General features: G+C 43.2%; 1 protein-coding gene across 2 annotated transcripts in view; it reads left to right on the top strand.

Annotated features, from left to right (window-relative positions):
* Positions 1-7,026: 7,026 nt before the first annotated feature.
* LOC133014793 (mannosyl-oligosaccharide 1,2-alpha-mannosidase IA) overlaps positions 7,027-26,333 on the top strand; it is a 167,872-nt gene continuing 148,565 nt past the window's right edge. Inside the window, exon 1 of one of the 2 annotated variants that reach the window (XM_061082057.1) lies at positions 7,027-8,612. In XM_061082057.1, the coding sequence (XP_060938040.1) occupies positions 8,052-8,612 (561 nt within the window). In that variant the 5' untranslated portion in view covers positions 7,027-8,051. The remainder of the gene's footprint in view (positions 8,613-26,333) is intronic. The other variant, XM_061082058.1, reaches the window with a different exon arrangement.

The raw sequence follows: 26,333 nt of genomic DNA on the forward strand, positions 1-26,333 counted from the left end.
GTGTAGGGAATATAAAACATATTCAGTGTCAGTGAGGGGGAAAGAGGCTGAAATATGAAAAGGTGAGGTCTCAGGGCCCTGCTTGCAATATAGAAATGAACCAGCATGTGGCAGTGTGCATCCACAAGTCAAAGCATCACTGAAGAAGCTTCTACTGTCTCACTAAATTCCCTGTAGCCCACTGGAGACATACTGGGACGCTTAATTGCTGTATTGGGGAGGGAGTCAGGTTTAATGTGGCCCCATTCCATCGGCTTAATGGTGTGTTTGCTATTGCATCCGCTCTCATTGTTGACATGCTCCATATCCCGCCCCCTCCCCTAACGTTTGGATAATTGTTGAGTTTAACGAATAAAAGAGAAACTCCATCTGCACCAACGAGCCTCACAAGTGAACGCTCTGATTTCCAGCGTCTGCAAATGTGCTTTGAAAATATTTTGTTTGCACGCGGAGAAATGTTTTTGATTGTGAGTCTGGTGGAGACGGGTCACATGGAGGCCAGACACACACACACACACACACACACACACACACACACACACACAACACAAAGAGCAGATTTGCTTATTGTCTCGTCTATAAACAGAACAGACAAATATATCCGCAGCAGAGCAATAAATGCTGAGCATCTTGTTTCCACTGATACTATTTGCACTGATGGTGCATCCGAGCTTTATTCTATTTATGTTGAAGGACGGGGACGTAACCTGCCAGTTCAGATCCATTGTTATCAAAAGAAATGTACACACAATAAACCAAGACGTCCACATGCAGTGGTGGAAATGTTTGTGACTTATTTTTGCTGTATAATCTATAAGTACTTGTATTAAATTGTTACTGTTATCAGGCTCATGACGGGACGTTATCAACACATCTGTCCCAAGAGAACATACGAGTAGGTTCAGGGTTTTAGGTTCATTGATCCTGTTGGTGAAGTCCAGTGGATGCAGAAGGTTTGTTATGAGTATCGCTCTACTCTAAGACATGACTTTTTTTTTCCATTTAATTGATTTATTGTTATATTTTCTCATTTAAAACCCATGATCGGCTAATGAAAATTAAATGTAAATTTAAGTTAATGCTTTTTTGTAATGAATTGTTATATCTGGTGTTTTTCTACTGTCGTGAAACTACGTCAGAAACTATATACAGAATAAAAGTTTTACTTTATAGCACCGATGTGTCCACGTCGCATCATTTCTAAGAAAGATTCCTGGTTTGTTTGACACAGAAAAATAAAAAATCAGTTCCATAAATAATCTTTTCATCAGAATCCATCAGTTATGGAAATTGTGGAAACGTCTAAAAACTGTCTCTCTTAGAATGCTAAATAAAGTGAAAATAAAACCTGGATCAGCACTGAAATAGAATGGGTTCTTTCCTGACCTGAACCACACACTTCCACCAAGTTGAGAGGAAATCTGTTCAGTTGTTTTTGTTTAAACTTGTTCAACACACACTTGATATTGGCCAATTACCTTGGAGACAACTACCTCTGGCTCATTTACAGTGTTACGTGTGTTGATCATTGAGCTTTGTCCCCATCACATCAGATAAAGTAAACCTCACCTTCCTCCTGTGTCCTGCAGTCGTTGTGTGATGAACTTGAAGTCGACCTCTGTGCAGGATCAACTCATTCGCTCCGACCTGAAATGTTAGTTTCTTCTGGCCCTGGAGGCTGAATCCCACAAAGTGTAATTATTCTTCCTTCTGCAAACAAACACAGCAGATTCAGAATGAGTCTCTAATGTAATCCAGTGTGTGTCAGGGACATTTCATAATTGGTGTTTTTCTACTGCCGATGTTGCTGTTTCTCAGATTTTGTGTTTTTTAATGCAAATTTACTTTCTTTTATCTAAGTTACAGAATTTAAATAATGTTAACTGTCAAGGTTTCAGCAGAACTAATGAAAATAACCCGACAAGGAGCCGTCCTGCAAAATAAGCAGATAACTTATCCAAAACTTTGAGATTTGGGATCAGTACAGGGCCAGTTTGAGGTTCAGTATCACAGAATGGGGGATGACTGGAATCGAACCACTGACCTTGTAGTTAGTTGACGACCCGCTCCGCCTCCTGAACCACAGCCGCCCCAAAATTAGACATTGTGGTACTTTTACACACAGTTTTTAACAAATTGCCATTAAGACGAGGGGATCCAGACTCATCCGTATTCAGCTGCCGCTGTCACATCCTGTCATGTGACCCAGAGTTCATGGTGGGAGGGGGGGTTACAGGGGGGTCCCTGTGTGTATCTCCAGCATCAAGCACCAGGGTCACACCCTTATCCAGAGAAGCTGTGAGCCTGATATTTACAGCTTCACATCAAGGGCCCAGCACGATGCTTGAAGAAACAAAAAGAAACCAGTGGGCCTGGTGACATTATGAATCCGGACACGCTGACATGGGCCGATACGTCTCTGCCGGCTGCTCGATGCATCGGAATGAGCAGAACACAGAGATGGACTTTTTCATGGGCGTCCCGTTTGATGAATAAAACATCAATGCAGGTCGGGACAGAATTGAATATTTGAATACAAGAGGAGAAACTGTTCTGGATCTGGTTGAGACGTGTTCCAGAGCTCGAGCCTCTACAGGAAATGTTGCTAGTTTGGAAATATTCCGCACAGAGAAACTTAATGATCAATATGTGAATGTTTTGACAAATCCTAATGAGAGTTTTCATATTTTGAAATCCCCCGACCTCGTCTTATGCAGCAGGATGTTTTTCTTCCAGAACATCTCTCCTCTGATCACTATCAATGCCAATTAAGATTAGAAAAAACGACAGAAGGAAATCGTTGCTTCTGTTCCCTCATGTATTCTGTTTGTGGATTCACTTCGCCACTGATAATCTGAGAGTCAGTCTGATAACAAGGTTAAACAAGAGAGGGCTGCTTCCTTATCATTCACATCTAGATAACTTCACATGCAGTAGCAGAATCCCATCCCATGCTTAGAGACTGTGTTTGTAAATAAAAGAGCTGGAATGGCACTCAATGGAGCGTATACCTCCACCAAGGCCCCATAGCCCCCTGGGATTAAAACCTTATAGACCACATTGCTTTTCTCAGCAACATAGTGGTGGTAGTTCCAGATACAAAGCCACACCCCTAGGAATCCACTCAATTTTTATTTGGATCTGCTTAATGTCAGCCTAAAAAAAGGATATATGGATGAATGGACCAAAGCTGCTCACACTCCTTGATACCAACCCTCATGATTCACACGCAATTCTCTGAGAAACCAATTAAAATTTTGCAAAAACACAATGTTATAGAGAGTGATCTCCATCCTGTAGTTTTTGCGAAATCCTGCTAACTAGCAAACAAACGCAGAAGAAAAGTTAACGGTACAGGGGACAGCATTATGTTATGGATGCAGTCTGTTTGTGTGTGTGTGTGTGTGTGTCTGTGTGTGTGTGTGTGTGTGTGTGTGTGAGTGTGTGTGAGTGTGTGTGCCTGTGCTGCATGATGAAGAGCCAACAGTCACCGCGGATGACATTTCTGCTGTGAAATCATAAACTGCAGCCCGGACAGCAGCAGCAGTTGTTTTCTGTGGTGTCGGGAGCGAATGCAGATGATATAAGCAATGGCCTTTTGTTTGGAGCCATTTATCTGAATAAACCATTTATTCTCGGTGAAGAACGTCTGCGCTGTGATTCCACCGCTGCCTGACGCTCGTGGTGAGACTGCATCGCCTGACTCATCCATCCTGGTGATAAACTGGGCTGTCACCGGGCCGATGCAGTTTCATGCGAGCTCCCCGACTGGACTCATGTGTAACTTGTCCTTTCCACAAATACTGACTCCATGTGTCTATTAGGTTGTTTTTTAAAAAAGGGCAGCAGTTTTATTTTGGTGGAATCAGCAGATTATATATTCAATATATGAATAATCCATAAGATAAAATGTCTCTAAAATGTCCACATAAATGGTATTTTAGATATATAGATAGATAGATAGAGATATGATAGATAGATAGATAGATAGATAGATAGATAGATAGATAGATAGATAGATAGATAGATAGATAGATAGATAGATAGATAGATAGATAGATAGATAGATAGATAGATAGATAGATAGATAGATAGATAGATAGATAGATGAGAGATAGATGATAGATGAGAGATAGATAGATAGATAGATAGATAGATAGATAGATAGATAGATAGATAGATAGATAGATAGATAGATAGATAGATAGATAGATAGATAGATAGATAGATAGATAGATAGATAGATGAGAGATAGATGATAGATAGATAGATAGATAGATAGATAGATAGATAGATAGATAGATAGATAGATAGATAGATAGATAGATAGATAGATAGATAGATAGATAGATAGATAGATAGATAGATAGATAGATAGATTTGAGATAGATAGATGGAAAGATAGATAGATAGATTTGAGATAGATAGATGGAAAGATAGTTATAGTAATGAATTGAATTAAGAAAATAAACACGTTTCTTTATGTAAACCAAAAGGAATTATCATTAATCGACTTAAAGTTTTGATATTGGAAAACTGTGAAAGACTCAAAACACTTACAACTTTAGGAGAGTTGTAGTCGATTGCTTTAGATGGAACCTTAAAAATGTATTTTATGGTACGTGATGAAACACACAGCGTTGAAGTCTAATTCAGCCCAGACACTGAGCCGTCACAAAGCTCCTCTCTCTCTCTTTAACTACACACTGTCCTTTTGTCTGGGACGAAGCCCACAACATGCTTCACAGATTTACCGACTCTCAGAGGAAACGCTCTTGGATCCCAAAATTAAAAAAAAGGCTAATTCAACAGTTCTGTCTCCTCGTCTCCCCCTCTGTTCTGCAGAGTACAGACAACCACTCGCACTCAATTAGGGCTGCAGAGGGAGACGGCTTAGCAGCGGAAATGTGGGGGTCAAATCCGGTACAAATTACCGTTGCATTAGCTCATCCCACCATACGGAACTGACAGCGACAAGAAAAAGGAAGAGCCCAAGGAGTTTCATGCGTCACAATGTTTAAAAAGTGCTTAGGGTTTCACTGGAAATGTGGAAAATGTGGGAAGACAAGTAGGAAAACCTGAGGCAACACAATGAGAACCGGAGGCCCATCGGTGAGGAGTCGTGTTGTGGGAGGAAGAAGGAGGAGGGGGAGAGAGAGGAGGATGACTTGCAATTAAAGTCCAATACTGAAACCGATCATACATTTGTTTTCTCGCTCCGGCTCTCAGACACATTAGTTGAATAGTGCTGCGCGGGCTCTTCAGTAATGGCCGACTCACGGGCCCATCTGTCTTCTTTAACCCGGGGAAAACACTGTGTTTACAGTTTAGCTGCTATCTTGCTTGTGTCAACGTTATGTAAACACACTTTTATAATCTGCCCCGTACGTCGCTGGAACTTCGAAGCACGATTTCAAAGTGCTCAGCAAACTTAAACTTGTAAATCAGGCACAGAAGTCCACTCGAGCTTTGGAATTATTAGTTTGAGAATAATAGGTTTTTAAGCGTATCACATAGTCCTCATCAGCAGATGGAGTTTGCTCAGTCATGGAGCTAAATCTGAACGGTTACCAAGCGTGCATGCCAACAGTTCTGTCTCCATGACAACAGAGGAAACTCCATCCCCTGATGAAGCCCCTGTCATACGGCTGAAAGCTGCAGAAAAGGCTCGTAAGTGGACGCAATTATTAATCAGTAGAGGTTTATTCATTTAGCTTGTATAAGTTCCATATTTGACCCAAACTGGAGACCTCTACACCTTATGAAGTGTGATGATTATTGCTATTATTTTGACTTTTCATATTGCGTAGGAACTTTTGTCCCAAATGTAATAAAGAATACCAAAAAATGGAAATTCCGTGTTTTTTTTTTAAAATTATGCAGAATATATAAATATAAAGCAATATAAATTAACTTGTATGGACTACGCATACTTTATCTTATGCTCAAGTGTGTGAAGAAGTAAGTATTCAAAGAAAATAGAAAATATATGTTGGTGATGCTAAGTTTAATCAGTCATGGACACTCGACACAATTGGAGGACACAGTTAAATTTAACATCAAATTACATATCAATTAAAATAACTAAAAATATCTGTCAAATAACAAACGTATCATCAATTATAAGACAAACATAGGAATGAATTATCCAAATATGATGATTAACAACAGAACAATAACTTCAAACGTTTTTTGGTGAAGCAAATTCCAATCAACCAATTAACGAGTTACGTCACTTCCTGGTGCGGAATTAGTCTTACAGGAAGTAGCTGGGGAAACTCATAAATAAATCTTTATTAACATACAAACCAGTGGACTTTAGCTGTTGGTTTGTTTCCGGTTCGATAAAAGAGTCTTTAGTGAACCAACAAATGTCACAAAACAGCGGCGAGTGTTTATTTAAAATGTTTAATGAGCTCTTTAAACTTCTGGCTCCTGTTTCTTTTTACGTGACCAACTCACCTGGGGATAAAACCGTTATAAAGCTAGCTATGTGCTAATTAGGGAGCTAGCAACAGGTTTAGCCCCAAAAGAACGTGAATTAAAATAATTTAAAAGAAGAATGAGCTGGTGTTTGTCTCCGTGGTTCCTCTCATGGGTTAGGGGGTAAGGGGAGCAGCCATCCGCCAAACCGAGGCGGGTAATGAGGGTGTTTACCTGGGTGTATACGGGCTAATGTGGTTAATTTAATTCCTCGGGACTGAAGCAGATTCATCCCCCTCTAGTGGAGGTTTTTCCCGGGATTAAACACACTCCTCTCCCCCCCTCTCTCCTCTCTCTCTATGTGGAGGCTCCATCAGACCCTCTCAAACGGATTAACGGAATCCGAGCAGCCACCGGATCGTGGAGCGGAGGACCGTCTCCTCCTCCTCATCATCATCCGCCTCCTCCTCCTCTTCCTCCTCCTCCTCCCTCCTCCTCCTATCTCTATCTGCCACTATACGTTACATTTCCAGCCCCTCTCCTCCTCTCGCCTCTTTTTTTTTTTCAACGCAAGCCGGGTACAGCGACACCGACAGGGAGCAGGAGGGAGACCGGCTCCGGAGCCACGACGAGGCGGCAGCAGAAGCACCAGCAGCGGCACTGGTGGTGGTGGTGGTGTCAGTCTTTGTGGAGAAACTGGTGGATCTTCTTTATTCTCCGGATATTTGGACGGATCGGATAACTTCACCCGGGACACACAAGCCTTCTTCTTCTTCTTCTTCTTCTTCCATGCCCAGCGCCGCTCCGCTTCGCCCGGCGTGTTGACGCCAGCCAGCGGGCAGAGGAGGGAGGGAAGCCGGGGAGGCTGCACCGGGAGGAGCGACATGCGGATCCACGCGTTTCCGTCCGCACGCTGCACCGCATAGACACAACACAACACAACACAACACGGTGGTGGTGGTGGTTTGTGTAGATGGGATTCCAGGGGCTTATGATGCAGCAGCAGCGTGGGGGGGCGGCAGCAGCAGTTTCTTACAACCGGGGACCGGGAGCGAGATGCTGCAGATGGGCAGCGTGTTACTGACGTGGAGATAATAATAATGCATCGAGACACAACTTTGTTCCCCGGGCCTGACACACTGCGAGACGCGTGATTTGTGTCCTCCTCGTGAAAAAGTGCATGTGTGTGTGTGTGTCCTCGGACGCGCGCACGCTCCGGTGATCCCGTTATTTCTTGGAATAAACAGCTCAGCGCTCCGGAGCCATTTCTCCTCCACACCCCGGAGTGCAGTCTGTGGGTGTCAGTGGTGGTGTTGTGTAGGTGACCCACCCCCCCCACTGAGGTGTAGGTGTGTGTGGTGCATGTAGGCAGGGCCCGAACCTAGTGCAGATCCAGTGGAGAGCGAGGTGAGCTGTTTACTCTGCGAGGATGACACCAAGCCTTTGAGCCTTTGAGCCTCTGAACCTGTGCAAGTGTCACACGGGGGGGTGTGTGTTAATCCCGAGCACAGCCACATTGTGTGTTTTATGTGTGGAGGCAGCGGATCGGACTGTGTCACAGCCCTGAGCTGAGGAACCTGAGCTGAGGAACCCTAACCTAGTGCATAGTCTCCAAGAAAAAGTTTCCGATGGTTTTCCGGAAGTTGCCCGGCGTGTCGGCCTCGGGCATGGGTCTGCGCCTGTCCCAGAAGTTCGTGTTCCTGCTCTTCCTCTCGGGTCTGGTCACCCTCTGCTTCGGGGCACTCTTCTTCTTGCCAGACTCGGTCCGGCTAAAACGCATCTTCCTGTCCAAGACCGAGACCCAGCCGGTCACCGTGGGCTCCGGGTCCGGGACCGGGACCGAGAACGATGCCCGGGAGCCCCTGAAGAGAGCCGGCAAGGAGCCGGACCCCCCGCGGGGTGTGACCTCCGCCAGGGGGGAGACCAGCACCAAGCTGAAGAGCCTCATCCGCAAGCCGCTTGTCCCTCATGAGGCCACGGGGGACCGGCCGGCCGGGGACAGAGCCCAGGAGGACATGACTCTGTCCCGGTCCAGGACGGAGTCAGCCTCGGAGAGAGTGACCTCCTCCGGCTCGGATACCTTCAGTTACCAGAAGTTCACCAGGTGTCTGCTCAAGCCCCCCCTGGGGAGGGATGGGGGCAAGCCGAGCGACCCCAAGAGCGAGGAGCGCCGGCTGAAAGTCAAAGAGGTAAGGACGCATGACACGATCAGGACAGGTTCAAGTTCCTGCATAGAGGGGATGTGTGTGTGGAATCATCTTGTATCTGTGCAGGATGATGGATATCTTATAGATCTCATGGATCAACGCATCTCAGAGATAAGGGCGAGATGGTGACCATGCAGAGTTTGATGTTTTCCTGCAGGAGAGGGACAGAGGACTCGGTTGTGTGGAATTATAAAGGAATTAGAGATTGAAAAATAGGAGCTATGTTTAATTCCGGAGGGGAATCTAGGACAGGACAGCCATTACCTGTGCACGTTGATGAATATCTAATCCCTCACAGTCAGATAATCAGAGGGGTAAGGATGAGCGAGTGACATGATCATGACAGTTTCATATTTCTGCCGGAGGGGGACATAGGTGACATGTAGTAGCCTCATGGGTTGTGTGGAATAACAAGGGGAAGTTGAGACCGAGTTTAAAGTGAATGCAAATCAGGAACTGTTTCTTGGGAGGTGTAGGACATTCTCTGCAAGATGCTCAGTTATATTTAGCATTTTAGGTCCGATAGAATCACAGGGGAAGTAGAGATTGGTAATAAAGAGAGGAAAAATCAGGAACTGTGTTGGGTGTGTTTCCAGGGCAGTAGCTATATATGAGTAATAACATCTAATTAAAGCTATGTTAGTGCTATGACTCGTTTGTACATGGTACTTTAACGTTTCTGCTGGATGTGGACAGGTGACATGTGGTAGCATCATTCGTTCTGTGGAATTACAAGGGAAGTAAAAATTGAAACAATGTTTTCCGTGAGGTGAATCCAGGATAACTGTTATCTGTGTAAAATGAGAAACCTCTAATCTTTCACATTGATCAAATCATCTGATCAGACATTAATCTACTTTCCCCTCAATGACAAATCTTGTTTCTGTGGGTTTTTAAAATGCACATGAATTAAACATGTTTCAGTCTTTTCATAAATGAATCATGCTCTCAAAATACGAACACGACAGTTGAATAGTTGTCTGTCAAATTCCGATATATAAATAAACCCAGGGAAGCACACTTGAAAGAAGCTATATTTCCGCTGTTGAAGTTTTTTGTCTGACAGAACCGACGCTGTGTCTCCACAGAAGCAGCGGGACAGTTGTTTGCCAAGCCGCTGTCAAACAGACAGACAAAATACAAATCCCTTTCAATCATATCAACTCGGCTAAATTTACCCCGGTGCCTTTGCCGTTTTTTGGCCAGATTAATTCCTGTTGGGTTTCTATTAATGAAGATGTGGAATGGAAGACTTGGAAGTTTCTGTGTGTAGCTGAGATTAGATGAAGTTTATATTCTGTGAACGGCCCGAGTTGGAGTTGACAAATGTTCGGAGAGAAAGAACGTGAGACAACCTTTAATTATTTCTTCACGGGAGGTAGTTTATGTTTTCCGAATATAATCTTACTTTGTTTGTATATGAATCAAATCCATACATTTGTCTGCATGTTCTCTGTTATGAGACACTTTCCATCATGTCAGCGTGCATGATAACATGTCCTGCATTTAGCTGTCGCACCTCCACCTCCTTCACACAATCGGCCAGATTAATTCCTGTTGGGTTTCTATTAATGAAGATGTGGAATGGAAGACTTGGAAGTTTCTGTGTGTAGCTGAGATTAGATGAAGCTAATATTCTGTGAACGGCCCGGGTTGACAAGTGTTTGGAGAGAGAGAACGTGACAAATTTTTATTTATTTCTTCACGGGAGGTCGTTTGTGTTTTCCGAATATAATCTTACTTTGTTTGTATATGAATCGAATCAATACATTTGTCTGCATGTCCGCTGTTATGAGAGTCTTTCCATTATGTCAGCGTGCATGATAACATGTCCTGCATTTAGCTGTCGCACCTCCATCCCCTTCACACAATCGGCCAAATTAATTCCTGTTGGGTTTCTATTAATGAAGATGTGGAATGGAACACTTGGAAGTTTGTGTGTGTAGCTGAGTTTAGATGAAGCCTAATATTCTGTGAACGGCTGGAGTTGGAGTTGACAAGTGTTCGGAGAGAAAGAACGTGACACAACTATTATTTATTTCTTCACGGGAGGTTGTTTGTGTTTTCCGAATATAATCTTACTTTGTTTGTATATGAATCAAATCAATACATTTCTCTGCATGTCCGCTGTTATGAGACACTTTCCATCATGTCAGCGTGCATGATAGCATGTCCTGCATTTAGCTGTCGCACCTCCACCTCCTTCACACAATCGGCTGCAACATGATGGTGCCTGTGTGTGCTCCTTTTGGCCAGGAGCTCTTCAAGCTGTCTGCCAGCCTGTGTTGAGCCCTGTGGGTCCAATAAGGGCTCCGGAGTGGGAGCGTCTGTGGCTCACACATCTGTACCCACTCCAGGCTGGTGAGGAGGAGGAGGAGGAGGAGGAGGAGGAGGAGGAGGAGGGGTGGAGGAAAAAGAGTGGGAGTGAAGGCGGTGGAAGCCAGTGGGCAGTGTGTGTGTGCAGATGGGTTTCATCCTCGGCATGTGACACGGATAAGTCCTGCTGTCACTCTCACTTCGGGCCCGCTGTCATCCTCTCTGGCTGCTCACATGACTTCCATACCTAGAGGTGAAGTGCTCCATGATAACTGAGGCGTCAGAGGACACACGGGGTTATTTGCCCTCGTGCGCTGAGCTCTCACTGACTCACTGCCTGTGTCCCGTCGATGCTCTTTCAAGTGAATGTCAGTGTAACTTTGCTCGGCCGCTCTGTTAAGCTGAGCTTGGCAAAGTCCGTTCCCTGCGGTCGTCATCATCGGCTATTTTTCCACCACGCCCTATTTGCCTAATTATCTTTGCGGAATATTAATTGCGTGTCCTTGAGTGAAGCTCTTTATTAGGGCGTTGGAGAACAGACAGTTCCTGCTCACAGGCATTGCATGCTGCTGTGTCCGTGTCCGGATCCTATTGTTGTTGCCACAGTTCCCAGTGTCTCCAGCCGGCTGGCAGCCTTCCAGACGACTTCTCCTTTTTTTTTTTTCCTGGAGGCTCACATTTCACGCTGCCAGCACACGCTGACACATAGCCAGCCTGCGCTTTGTCCACGTTTATAGATGTAAAACCAAAGAGTCATAGAAACAATGAAACTAACGTGTTTTGATGTGTTTTCCTGTGAAGCACTAAATATAATACAGGGCTGAATTTTTAGTTGTCAGACTCTAAGCTTGAGTTGTGGTGTACAGACCAAGCTGCTCTTTTAAATCAGTGTTTTTTGTTTTTCCGCTGTAAGAGAATGTAGAAAGAGGGGTCCCCCCCCCCCCCCTTCCCGAAGCCAACAGAGAGAGTCTGGCCCGGCCCACAGACAAGCCTCAATGCCCAAACTTTGAATGGGCATCGTTTTTCACAAATGCCAGCGACTAGAAAGCAGACTCCCCACCTTCCTCCTCTGTGTGTGCACCCGGAGCCAAGAGAGGGTGAAACAAGGGACAATGACTGCTTGATCACACAAGGCAAATGTTTGAAGGCGGCCCACCACTAGCTCGGGCCCCCCCAGGATGCCAACAAACGCTGTTTACCTAATCCGGCACCTCCCTTCCCTTGGATACGGTTCATTCTCCTCCAAATGTCCTCAGCAGGGCGAAGATGATCATTTTCAAACAGCTTCCTGTTTGTAGTTCTGTGATGTCGTGGCTCACTGGGTCGCCTGTGATGCTCTGTTTCTGCCTCATTGGCTCCAGCTGGAGAGGCTGGATTGCGTTGACCGCACCAGAAAAATGTGCACCTGGAGCAACAGGAGAGAGTCTTTGTTCTGCATGCACATTTTCTTAAGTCAGGCTGGAACTTATAGAGTAAAGTAATAAAAAATACTGGATGGCAGGAGTTGCAGAGGGAGCACATCCAAACAAATGCACCGGCGGAGCAAAGGAGACATCAGAGAATGATCGGCGCTCTGTAGCAATTCAAGGGCGGAGGCTCATTCACAGAATATAGCCTCCGTCTCTTTCTCTCTCCTCTGTTGGTCTCTACAGCATCACATTCCTCAAACGAGTAGCGAGCATTAAAAAGGCAGTTTGCATAAAACCTGAGATTTGCTTTCTCTCTAATCTGCTGAGTGTTTAACACAGATCTGCCGGGGCAGTCAAACGAGGGGCCTTGTTTGAGGAAATTGGAAAATACATAATAACTTGGCCTCTAACATATGATGCATTCACGTGGGGAGAAGGTAAGCAGCACGGGGGGGGATGGAGCCGACAGCTAAGCACCGCAGTGGCAGGACAGACGTGCTGCAGCCTCTCGGTGCAGAGCCTCCTCCAGTGGAGCAGTTCAACTCCTCAGGGCTTCTTTGTCCCGGTTGTGTGTCTGTGAGTGTTTGTGTCTGTGTGCACTCGCTGCCTGGGGTATGAATGTGGAGAGTTTGACAGTTGGAGGTTGGAGGTGTTGCCACAGTGTTTACCCATCCAGTTACAAGCCCACCTGCATCACTGGGTAGACTTACAACAATCAAATGAGGTGCATCTGTTCCAACTGCTGTGGGTGTGAAATTCAGAATAATGAGCATCGTCCTAGTAACCCTCCTCCATGTTATTTGAACAACAAAACAGTTTAACTGAGTGCCCAACGGATTTGACAGTTGGCCAATAACAATGGGAAGATATGAGTCTTTCAGAGACATATCTAATATCTGCCTTGTTTAATTTGTTGTTTCTTCAAATCTCTTATACCAGTATCTGCACTAGTTATGCATAACAAAAAGTCCATTATGCTGAAAAGACGTAAGTCATAAAGCATATTTGCTGAAACCATTATAATTTAGTTTCACTCTCTGAATACATAGAGCTCATCTGATAATTTCAGTTTCTAACCAAACAGCTGAAGGGACATTTTGCCAAAGATTCAGTTCACTACTTTTAGGTTTCAACAGAAAATATAATCTTAAGGTTTCTTTGCACTTCTAGTTTTGAGTTGTTTGCTTCCAGAGAAAAAGTTGAAAACTTTCAGATTTTATGAGGTTTGCATTTTTCACCTATGTAGGCCGATTTATTTGAGAGGTCAAAGGTCAGGTTTACGTAAAGAAACATTGAGCATCTACAGTACATTTGAATGACACTGTCCTTCAGTTAAAAACGATGATGTCTCACCGCACTTTGCTGTTATTTGAGATGTTTTGATGTGTTTTTACTTTGCTCCTGAGAGATAAAGTACAACAATTTAATGTAAATTAAAAACTTCTGATCCACACTTAAAGGTAGAAGCTATGATGTAAAGTATTTATTTTACACTGTCAGGAGTACGACAAAACTGGAAAGTAACAAATTCACCCACACAACAATAATTTCACTGCGACATCACACAGAAACACAACGACGGAGGCGAAACCTAACACAAACCCAGAGTGATGAGCTTGTGGCTGAACCTGAAATCCCCTTATAGCGGTAATGACCACTGAGCCGGGTGTCTGTGTGAATAAAATGCTGCCGTTAAGCCGGCACCTTCTGGCTGCCTCTGAGAACCACGACCTTCCTCCACCCCTCATTCCGCCTCTGTCTCCCGCTACGAGTCAGGTGTGCCAAATAACCTTCAGTCTGGGAAAATGGCCGTCTGCTGAGCGAGAAGAAAGAAGCGGAAGATGAACAAAGTCTGGAGAAAGAGCCGGCGGCCCCACGGAGCAGAGGAACATTTGTGTTTTCCCTCTCTGTGGAAGCTGTGCAAATGTCAGCGGCTGGTGTTTGGAATGTGAGCCCTTAGTGGTCTTTTGCTCTGTTTATGTGGGGGGGGGGGGGGTCGGTTGTCGGAGCTGCTTGATATCGATATATTGTGCAAGATAATTGCAGCTAAGGGCCGATATTGTCAGCCCCCCCCCCCCTCTGTCACACAGGAAGAAACTGACCCCTTGATCTAATTTCTGAGACGTTTAAGTGCTCTTGTTATATGGCCGTTGTTGGCATAGCTTCGGATGGCGAATGTAATTACAATAGTAGAGCAACATCCCAGGTTGTTAACATTATGAGCAGCTAATAATAATAATGAGTCAAGGGTAGGGTTGAGTTTTCCGACTCGTTACAGTTCTGTAAATACAGTTCTCACTATCCTCCTTTCTTTTGCAACTAATTTGTCTGAGTCACATTAACCCAGTGGGTGATTCTCTTAAAGCAATAGCTGATTTGCTGGTTTCTATTAACTCATTACTTACTGTCCTGTTATTATCCAGGAGTATTATTTGACTGTTTAGTGTGTATTGAAAGTACAGCATTATCCCCTTTTAGACGAATGTCGCGAATTTGCCTCAAACCCCATTCCGGTCTTTTTATCCCACTAATGCCTGATGGTGCAAAAGCTACACATACCTCATCATACCATGAAGGTATTGGAAGTACTCTGCTGTCATCTAGTTGTCGGAGTGGAAAATACATACTAGCCCCTTGGTACTGTGCAGCAAAGTTATTTTGAGGTATTAAGCTGTATTTGAAATACTGTGATAATGGAACAGCAATGATTGTACAGAAACATAAGTTGTTATTCAATTTCAAGCAAAAGCAGCATCAATATAATAATTGACATACCAGAGACGGGAAAATTTGTAAAGTACGGTTATGCCCCATTATGCCTAATGTTGCTAATTTGCCTCATACCTAAATTTTATATCTATTGTATATGCTATATTGAAATCAACAATCTCCACTCTTTAGCATCTGTATGACAGCCAAAAACCAAATAATATTTTTTTTATATATTGGAAATTAATTCAGGCAATAAGGGGTTACAATAATGTATATAACACTGTGAGTTAAAGTGGAACTTGTGTCAATATGGGTAGAATAAGGTTTACTGAGCAACCTGGTCATCATGCAAATACTTTTATTCTGATAGTTATTTTCTTTGCAGTTCTTAGTTTCCTTACCTGATAAACTGGGAACTCCAACAGCTGGAACCAGAGTCTGTAGATCCGTTGTGAAACCCTCTGAGATAAAATGTGTCAAACTGACTTAACAGAGGCGCCCATAAGCTATACCTCCTGCAAGGAACATGTTTCAAGCAGTGTTTTCTACATACAGTTACGTGGTATGTGTTACTTGTGTGAACCCACTGTCTCATTCAGTTAAAGAGCAAAAGATCTCACATTAGTGTGATCAAAGCAAAACACTCCAAAATGAAAACAAAGTCAACCTGCATTGAGTAATTGCAGGTTTTTATGACCTTGAGTTATGAAACCAACAAACACTGTGAGAGCTCATTTCAACCATAACTGCTTTTTTTATAGTGATGAGTTTGTTTTTTCCTTTTGAGTATGTACAGCAAAGTTTGTTTTCATCAAACAACATTGTCTTTTTCCTTAAGGCCTAACAAACAGTGTGCTCCACCCTGCTATTCAAATATTTTCAAAGCAGACTTAGAGCTATTTCAAATCTGTCACTTTCATTTCTACTTGCTAGCAGTTTTCTGTTTTCCTGCCGACACTGGCACACTGCTGTGTCTTTTTTTTCGCCATAATGTGGAGGGTTTGAACGAATGAGGGTGATGTGGTGGAGAACAAAAAAGTGAAAAAAATGGTGGACGCCCACTCATTAAATCATATAGTGCCTACTTGTGGTTAAAAAATGCACCATGTACAGTTAACTTAATCCTCACCCTCTTAATAAGTTAATATCAGGATATATATCCACAATGTTTTAGTTTTAAAACAAATAACTCTGCTGTCTATGCCTGCTGTCCACACCACTCTGGAGTTTTCGAGTGGTTAAAACAAAATTTTGGAAAAGGTCGCTGGTCCCATTTTGGTATAGATGGGTACAAACAGATGTTTTGGAAATGGCCCTGTAAATTGTCTGTAACAGTTCGACCACTTTGTTGGTAAAAAAAAAAAGAAATAACTCGTCTCATTTTTCACTATTGCCGTTTCTCATTGGTGGTGTTTTCTGTAACTTAGCAACCAACTGCAGAGTAGACAATTTGCTTCCTGTTTTTGCCATGTGTCCATGAATGGTCAGGTGATATGTGTTAATATGGACAGGGATTATTCCTCATACAGAGCGAAGACTCTAGTGTGGATGGACAGGTTTTAAAATCCAGTTTCAAATTACAGTTAAAAATCTGAACAACCTGCTTCAGCACCTCAATGACTACATGCTGAGGCGGTGATGCCCAATGCAGAGCTTGCTTGCTTGCTAGAAAACGACAGTATTGATTTCCTTCCTTTATAGCTAACTCTTGTCTTTCTGTCCCCTGAAGTCAGCACACAGCCCCTGGCCTGCATGGACACAATTAAAAACAATGTAGGACAGTCAGGGCTGGACCTCGGGCTGAGAGATGACCCGAAAGGCCAAAGCAGCTGCATGCAGGAAGTCTGGTGCTCCACAGAATAACACTGAGACAGGGAAATGTCAGGCAGGAACATCACAGCCCAGCAAGGAAGCTTGTTTTTCAGTGGGCGATAAAAAGCTGATTAAGCTTTACAACACCAGGTCTTTTTCCCCCCCAGGCAATCACTGCAGGAAGTTAGAGATTGGGTGGAAGGGAGAGAGGAAAAGGGGAGGATGTGAGGTAAAAAGGGGGAGATGTTAGCTCATATCCTTCGTGCCTTCAGTGCAGTTTTCTCCCCCTCCACCCCCCCATTCCCTTTGTGGTCGAGCCACTAACTTCAGGATGAGTGTCTCTGTTGAGGCATGCTTCCCAGAAGGTGTGTGTCTGTGTGTGTGGACCTGTCTCTTGTGCAAGTGCAGACGTTGTAGATGCACACTGGCTGCTTTGTAGAGGCATATATGTTTATTTGGGTGTGTGCTTTTTCTGTGGACTATTTTTGTATGTGTGTGTGTTTGTGTGTGTGGGTCAGGGGTGGAAGTGGAGGATCACATCTTGAATGAATAAAATGCCTTTCTCACTTGAGAGGCCAGTAAGTTCCTACTGTTTGCCTAGAATTGAACAACATTAGGGTTACAGGTCGTATGCTCTGTGTGTGTCTGTGTGTCTGTGTGTGTGTGCGTGTATTTGTGTGTGTGTGGGCGGGGGTGTGGTGCATGTGAACAATAAATGTGATCCTCAGCTTTTCTTTAAAGACAGTTTGCAGATGTTTCTTTGCTTCTTGCACAATAACAATCCAGTTTTCACTTCCACATTTGCAGAGTCTTTAAACCAGGCCTGACCAGCCAATTTTTGCTCTATTTGTCCAAGCCCGCTCCCGCCCCCCCGCCCTGACCCCCCTCTCTGTTTACCGTAGCCTCCGGGGTTTTGCGTCACTTCCCAGTAAAAGCAGAGTGTCATGTCCTGCACTAGTATTTGTCCACATTTTGACCTCCTTGTCAAACAGAGGAGTGCAAAGAGCTATGATTGGGCGACTCTGTATGGCAGCAGTCGCCTGGTTTTGTCTGTTTGTCCCCCCCCCCGCTCCTTGAAAGTAGATTAACGCTGCTCTCAGGTTTCATCACCCAGACTCTCAGAAATCTCCTTAACACTGTGTCCCTCTTTCCATGGCTGTGATGCTGCAGTAAGTTCCATCGAAGCCCATTTCTCTTGACTTAACGGCAGTGCTGACATAATGGGGTCATTGTGTGTGTACCTCTGAATCCCGGCTTCTGAAGCCTTGTGATTACTGGGAAACGCACAAATTCACTCGGGATCCCTTCCTGTGTTTTGACTTCGATACGTCCAGATTCACCCAAAATCCTACATGGTCTCTCTCAGTGTGTTTACCGAAACTTTCCACTGCTCTTGCTGACATTATAAGCTAATTTTCCAGGGATAAGCAGCCTGTTCTCCTATAAATGCACATGGACCCTCAGCATCCTGCAACACTTTCAGCAAATGGCACAGCCACTTTGAGCCCAATCCAGTTTGAGCTTGCTTCATGCAGTGTGTAATGAGTGTGTGTGTGTGTGTGTGTTCCTATGTGCAACTCTGCGTGTGCGTTTGCTGCAGATGTAGAGAGTCCATGATGAGAGATGAGAGGTCCAGGGGTGGCCTGGTTTGCTGCGGGCGCTGCTTGACATCCCGCGCTAGGTGCCAAATGAAATCGTCCCTCCCATCTCCCCCCCCAGCCTCCTCTCTCTGGCCTCGCTGCTCAGGCAGAAATAGCAAAGAAGTGGAGTGAGCGGAGAGACACACTGGCCTAGATGTAACCAGCAGACTCTCTGGGCCCCCAGCTGAGGTCCAGCCTCCTGCCTTTATGCCTGCCTAATTGGTCAGAAACAACATGCGTGGCCGTGTTCACAGGGAATCGGCCAGGACACCTGATCGTCCCCACATGTCTCCCCTCTCCTTTTCCTCCTTACTTATTTTTTTTGTCTGGTCTTCGTTGGAATTTTTTATGGGGGGAAATACCGTCACTGACTTTGTTATTCCTCCTTCTTGTCTCCCTTCTTTTATTTCCCCTCCTCCCTGCTTCTTGGCAATGTGTGGCCTCAGGAATATTTACTGCCAATGCTTTGCCAATTATTCCCTCCTCTGCATCACTAGAGAGCCAGGGTGAGCTGCCCGGTGCTGTCGCTGCTGATTGGCCCGTCTGCATTGTTGTTATCGTGTTGTGACATGGTTTCGGTTTTATTTTCAAGACGGCTGAATAATGCCATCAAGCCTATGACCTACAATTTAGGCAGCTCACCGGAAGACAACATCATCTTTTATGTAGTGGCCTTTGTTGGCCAGGATCGAGTTTTCCCCCAGAGTGACGACAACAGTTTTTGTATGGAAAGCTCACCAGACCGTTTTCATGGTCAACACCGAGCTGTCTATCTCTCTCTGTGTGTGTCGAGAGGAAAATGTGCCTCCTTAGTGATTTTCCCCTTTAACGGCATCAGTGGGCAAATGGCCATTAATTAGCTGAATGCTTACAAAACCATTTTAGCCAGCGCTGGGTGTATTTGTTCATTATTATCACAATTAAGTCCCAAATCAAACGGCAGCAGCGGTGCTCAGTGCTCATTAGGGAGCTGTATAGATTTCTCTTGTTTCTGTCGAGGTTGGATGATGGGCCGGCTGGATAATTGCAGTTTTCAGCCGCCCACAGTCTGTAGAAAGGCAGGTAAATAACAAACTGATTTGATGGTCTGCTATTGACCGTGTGCAAGGACAACCTGTACTGATCCCTGATTGGATGAGAAGTGTCAATGACAAGCATATCTCTGGAGCATGAGTATTACACAGATTGCGGAATAGATGCATGCTTTCAATTTTTGGATATTTCTTGGATATTTCTTTTGACCTGAGCGAACCAAGGTAGACCCAGATTCACTGTCATTCTGGGAAACAACACTAAGAGTCTTCCTGTTCATGAAAGCAGCCGTCTCAGGGTGGATGTGGAAGTGCTTCTTTAGAATACTTTTGACCGAAACCATTTGGTTCACATCTACTGCTAAACCCATTATCACTGAAAATCTGGAATGATAACTTTTTAAAGAGAGGTCCTGTTTTAGGATATAGTTTCTCTAAAACATTTATTATCCTTAATTATCTAAAATGTCAACTTTCATTTTGGCTCCCATTTGCGATCAGGGTTTTTTTTCTGCCGAGAGAGAAAGTCTACACTTGTACTTTTCTCTAGAGTAAATGGTGACACAATGTGTTTCAGTTACAACAGGAAATGGGTGGAGGTCGTCGCCCAGTTTCACACGTCAAGGTGGTTGGGAGTTATTTTGCTGATCGTCCGATCGTGTTTTTTCAGTTGGTGAGATTACATCTTGTGGTTTCAGTTCATCACTCTCTGCTGGGTAAAACCTGACTTTCATTTCTTTACTAAACTCCAAAAAATGAGGTTCCAGCTAATGTTAAACAGAAACTGATGTCATACTGCATGGGCTGGAATGAGACTAAAATAGGGAACTGGTATCTTCACAATTTCCTCCCTCTCTCTCTCTCTCTCTCTCTCTCTCTCTCTCTCTCTCTCTCTCTCTCTCTCTCTCTCTCTCTCTCTCTCTCTCTCTCTCTCTCTCTCTCTCTCTCTCTCTCCCTCTCTCTCTCTCTCTCTCTCTCTCTCTCTCTCTCTCTCTCTCTCTGTCTCTCTCCTTATATGAACAGCCACATGTGGTTTTCTAAAAGCCACAACTAAAAAGAGTTTTCACTGCCCCACTCACTCACCCTGTTAGGTACATTTAGGGGAGTGAAGCATTTTAATTTGTCACCAGTGACCTCAGTCTGATGAGTTATGGGAATAATATTTCCAGTAACAGCTATTAGCATTATCGTCTTTAATCTGCCAATCACTTCATTAATTCATTGATTTAATGTCAGGGAATATCTAAAGGTGCCAATTAAACTGTATTAGTGGTGACTTCTTTATAACCCAATTATAACAAGGCAGAGAAAATAATATTTTCAAATTAGAGAAACTGAGACCTGATAATCTTTTTCTGGAAAATAGAATATGATTAATCAATAATGAAAATAGTTGATGCATAATTTTCAGTTATTATGTCTTTTAATAATCTTATACAATTGGATAATAATTGATATTCCCTTTACAGCCTTTGGATAGAACAGGATAGAATAGATCAAATCAAAACCTGTTTTACAGTTTGTTTTAAAACGAGCTAGGAATAAAGCAATATGGATATAAGATAATTCATTGAATTTGTTGAGGGTTTGTCACCAACATTTGAAAACGGGCTTATAAAATCATCAGTCAACACTAGGTTGAGGAATGGGTGCTGTTTCTATGAGTCATTTTCTACCTTTATCCCTCGCGTTAGAAACAGAGTTCCTCTGGGTCATGCAAATGATCTAATTAGTCTTTTTATATGGTAGCTCAGCTGAAAGCACGAACCATCTCTCAGTTAATTAGAGTGGAAACCTGCAGCAGATGAATCCTTCCCTACGCGATGTGAGCCTCGTCATCTGCTCACTGGTAATGATGTCAGCTGAGATCTTCTGGACACAGTGAGAGTGATGGAAATGACAATGTGTCCTCTCCAGATGAAGCAGGTCAAAGATTGTGGCTTCTACCTGCGATGGAAGAAATGATTGTGCCTCTGACGGAGATCGTAGCACTTGTGAAAATGGCATTTCACGTGACAATTACAAATGAGGCTTTTCCAATGATGATAATGATACAGATTTCTCATAAGAACCCTTAATGATGACAAAGTACTTTTCTGACCTTCAAGGTTTATAAAGAAATTCTCTCTCGACTGAGCCCAAGCTGAATTTCTACAGATTTATGTGAAAGATGTGTTTTTATAATTGGTGTTGCCTTGGAACTGGATTGTCTGGGATTTCCGGCTAAACAGATATGTGGCTTAACAACAGTCGTGATTATCATTGCTCGGTTACGAGTACATCTGAGAGGATGTTGCTCTTCAGGCAAGTGTCAAAGATCACTTAAGATTTTGTATAAAGATGGGCAATGCATTTACACTTCCTCCTGCCAGAATATCCTGGATTTGGGTGCTGCCATTTTGTGATTTTGGAGTCTCTGACAGTGAATAAACACTGTTCAGTTTTGTCGTTAAAATACACTTTAATTTTTATAATTACTTCTTCTCTACAGTACTCTCCAATGGAATTATTGAGCTTTATGAAAGAAGCAGTGTTTAAAAATAGCTTAAATTGGGCAACAAGTGGTGGACACTTGAACAGAATCGTTTGTCATTTTAGCATTGCCCTTTATTTTGTCCTCCAGATAAGTCGATAAGTAACATGTGGATATATTTTCAACCTGCAGTGTCTCTAGTATATTGCCCCATAAATCCTCAGTGTGCTAAATCATAGTCCTTAATAAAGGGCAGATGTTAAAGGCCATATTCTCAGATCTAACGTTATGATTCAACTGTTGTAAGAACACTTAATCCAGTGTGTATGGTTGGCTATAAAGCATCTGTGGCAGTCGAGGCACTTGCGCTCTCAAAAGAAGACTTAGGCTTATGGAAGAAGATAAGTGAAGGTAAATGAAAACCAGACCCATCTCTAGGGGAGGGGTGTGTGTGTGTGTGTGTGTACGTGTGTGTGTACGTGTGTACGTGTGTACAGGAAGCGACCAAATGCTGACTGGTCCATTCAGCATCTGCTTCAGCTTCTGCCCATCTTTCAGTATTTTAGCTACTCGAAAACATGAATGTATTATTTTAGTTTCTAGACTCATTCAGGACACAGAGCTTGGAGAATGTATTATTAGATATTTTGGGAGAAGCAAATAGAGTCATGTGGAGGCAGAGACTGTCAACCTTTAAACATACAAGAAGTCCTGAGGGCATTTTCTTCAGGAAGAACATGAAAATGCATCAAATAACAAACTCATCTGTTTTATTCAGCATCACCGGCACAACCAGAACTGCTGAAAAGTAGATAGGGAAAACTAAACATGTGTTTTGGGCCTTGTGTTATCTCTTTGTTGTGGCTGTTTTGGCTTCTTGAATGCTCTTGACGCTATTTGTTAACTTTTCACTGAGTACTTTTCCCTCCGTAACCCAAAGTAAGACATCACCACTACTGCCTGTAGTCACTAGGACAACTTTCTGTCATTTAGATTCCAGAGTCGTGGCTCATTTTGAAACAAATATATTTGGTGCAAAAATCAAGTCCTCTTTTGAGTAGCCTTGTTTTTGCTTTCAGGTTTGCTAGCATTGATGGACCAATAATTTGTTTATCGGGTTACACGTCTCGTATTCTACCCTTGTTATGTTAATCGGTGGCGTAATTAGCTGTTATTGCTTCGTAAATTACTACAGAAAACAGAACAACCCATTACACCCAATCAATGCTCTTTACTACTTCTTCCAGGTTAGCAATAATAAATAAAACCTTCTGAAAAGCAGTATAAAACCTACGCAGAAGTTCAACTGTAGAAGTGGTTGTGTGGTTGCCATTTGTTAAATGATGTAAAAAAGGAAATGCAACAGGAAATCAACTGTTTAATGGAGCTGCCTGGACTTTTCCCCGGCTTCGGCTAGTTAGTCAGCACAGCACTGACAGTGAGTGTGTTCTCAGTGTTTCTCATCGTAAATAAATGAACACATTTCAACAGTTTAAACTGAATTTGACAGACCACCGGAGCATGTTAACATGGTGTGTGTGTGTGTGTGTGTGTTGCTCAATACCTGGGCTGAATGGCACTGTGTTGTGTGCAGATCTTGAAGGATTGACAAGCTGTAATTTTTGCAAATGGTTTTTCTTGTTTGACCTCTAGGTTCTTGCAGCTGGAACATTTTACTGTAATTATATTAGATGGGGAGATATTAACTGTTTAAGCAAAGGGCAGATGAATCAGGATTACAAATGGGTGTTCGAGACGTGCTCAAGAATTGCATCAGAAGGACGAAAATGAAGATCCTATGAAAAATTGCAATTACTTTAAACCTTTTAAAAAGTAATTTAGAAGATCCTTGCCTGGAAGGGTTTATAACACTGATTGGCATGAAGGACCAATTATTTTTCTGTAATCTACAGTATAGCTGGATGCCTCTGATGCAATTACTGCTGTAAATTAAAGCTTCCTTATCTAATTTCCACCTGAAATGGGATGTAACATAATGTGCCCTTTGTACAGATTGGCAACGCTGTCAATGTATAATTGAAACTAGCTATTACTAATTAGTAGTTGTATTTATTTGCTATCAAGGCAGTTTACCGAAGCCTATGTTTTTAACAGCTGATGAGTAAAACATGGAGGAAGTTGTGTATCCTGATTTGTGGACCTATTCGAAAAAGCCAATTTTATAAAAAGAAGACAATAAGGGATGTGTTAATTAAACTTCAACGTGACCTTTTGACCTCAGCTCTCCATCAGACGTATGAGTAGCGCTGAGATGAAATATTACATTCATCAGTGATAATGAATTTAATTAGTGAAGAAGAGCCTTCAATGAGTCTCATCTGTGTTCGAAAGCTATCACAGCTCACCTGTATGTGGTTGTGTTTTTACTGGACTTGGTTTTGAAGCAGAAGTGCTCTCACACGCAGGGTTCTGTTGGCCGTGGGGAACCAATTTTTTTTTTTTTTAGCAGCGAAGACGACACTTGAGTGAACTTACGATGCTAAAAGGAGCTAACAGAGCAGAAAAGCCCCGACCAAAACAAACTAAGGGCTCTCGTTAGGCTTCCGGCTGCCACAGGCAAACCGAGCTGACAGTGGAGGAGTTGGCTCTCGACCAAAAGCACTATTCGTATTAATGCAAAAGTGTTTCTTCCAAGGTTTTGGTATGATTCACCCGCTCCCTGTGGCGTCACATACCGATTCCCCAGCCTCATCCCGTCTGAGAGGAGGGATGCTGTTCAGAACCTGAGTTTATATTCAGAGAAAAGACACAATTGAACGACTGCTCTGACGTGACACTAAACGAGTTTGAGACCAGACAATATGAGGTCACCTTATCACTATTGATTTATCTTGACTGCTTATAACGTCATTGATCATCAATCGTTTGGTCAATAAAACGTCAGAAAATAGTAACAAATGGAATTGGAAAAATTGCAGGGTGACCTTCTCAGATTGGGTTCTGTACAGTGGATGGATAAAACAATTTAATTGACCTATTCGACAAAGAAAAACAGCAAATTATCCCGACCTGGGGAATCACAACAAAAACTAAAATGATCGATTGACAGTTTATTTTTTTACTTACCTTCATTCAGGGAAGATTGCCTCTGCTTTTGTGTGTTTACTTTATTTTCAGGCATTTATATTTTGCCGACTTCTGTTATTATGCAAGTTGAATGACTCCTATTTGCTGCACACTCTTCACTCTGCAATTTGATAGACTCAAAACAACAGGGGCTGTTATTGAAATTGGCTCAAGCTCTCCCCTGCGACCCCCATACAAGGATAAGTGCTGCAGATTATGGATGGATTGATGTGTAGTATTAACATTGTTGTGTTTGGACTTGTTTACAACCTCTTAGCTACTTGATGTTGTCGTTTTTTTTTTCAAGCACTCAATTTGCCCATTACTGTGACATGTTTCACTAATTTGAAAGCACAAGTCGGCATGATTACATTTGCAGAATGAGAGCCTGTTGTGTCAGTTCCAAAAAAATGCACCCGGAATAAGTTATTGATTTTTAATAAAGCACGACCGACGGCTGATGTCCTGTTTTTATCTGTGTATATACCCACTGTCACTTCTGGCTACTCGGTACTCTTACATATTTTGAGGTTATCTAAGGGTACATACTCTGGGCAATTCATCTACCCCTCCCTGTGAGCTGAACTCATTTATCCACAGCTCACATTAATAATGTATAGTGAGTGTGAACGAAGAGGAGCCTTTGCTTTCTTGTTGTAGACCTCATCTTTTATCTCCTCCTTTGGACCTCCAGTTTTGTTGCATTACTCCACACACATTGTTTTGTATGGATCTCACATCGTTCTCTCTCTCTCTCTTTTGTCTCTTTCACTTCCCGACTGGCTTCATCTGTCTTTTCCAATCGGACTCTGTTGCTCCGACTCTGGCATCTGCTGGCTTGTTGTTTAGACTGTCCTGCTATACAAGGAATACTTTGTTCCTGTGCAACTGTACTGTGCTTGTCAAGGGAGAGAGAAAGGGAATGAGAGAGGTTGTTTTTCACGTTTGGCTGACTCCCATCATCTGCCCAGTGAAACCGATGGCTCCCCTGGCGAACAGTGCTCATGTTAGGATATATTATTATCATCGCAGGTTAGAGGCCGTGCTGATTCACTCGCTGGTATTATAATCTGGGCTGGATGTCTCTTGGCTTCGTTTCCAGTAATGACACCGACTATGATTGTTCAGTTCATCTGGAATGTAAAACATGAAAGTTAGGCCAGGCTGCTTGGCTCTGCGTTGCACCGTACTCGGGCATGATGAAGCTAATTATGCAAAACCGA

Source organism: Limanda limanda, chromosome 11 (genome assembly GCF_963576545.1).
Source record: "Limanda limanda chromosome 11, fLimLim1.1, whole genome shotgun sequence".
NCBI lineage: Eukaryota > Metazoa > Chordata > Actinopteri > Pleuronectiformes > Pleuronectidae > Limanda > Limanda limanda.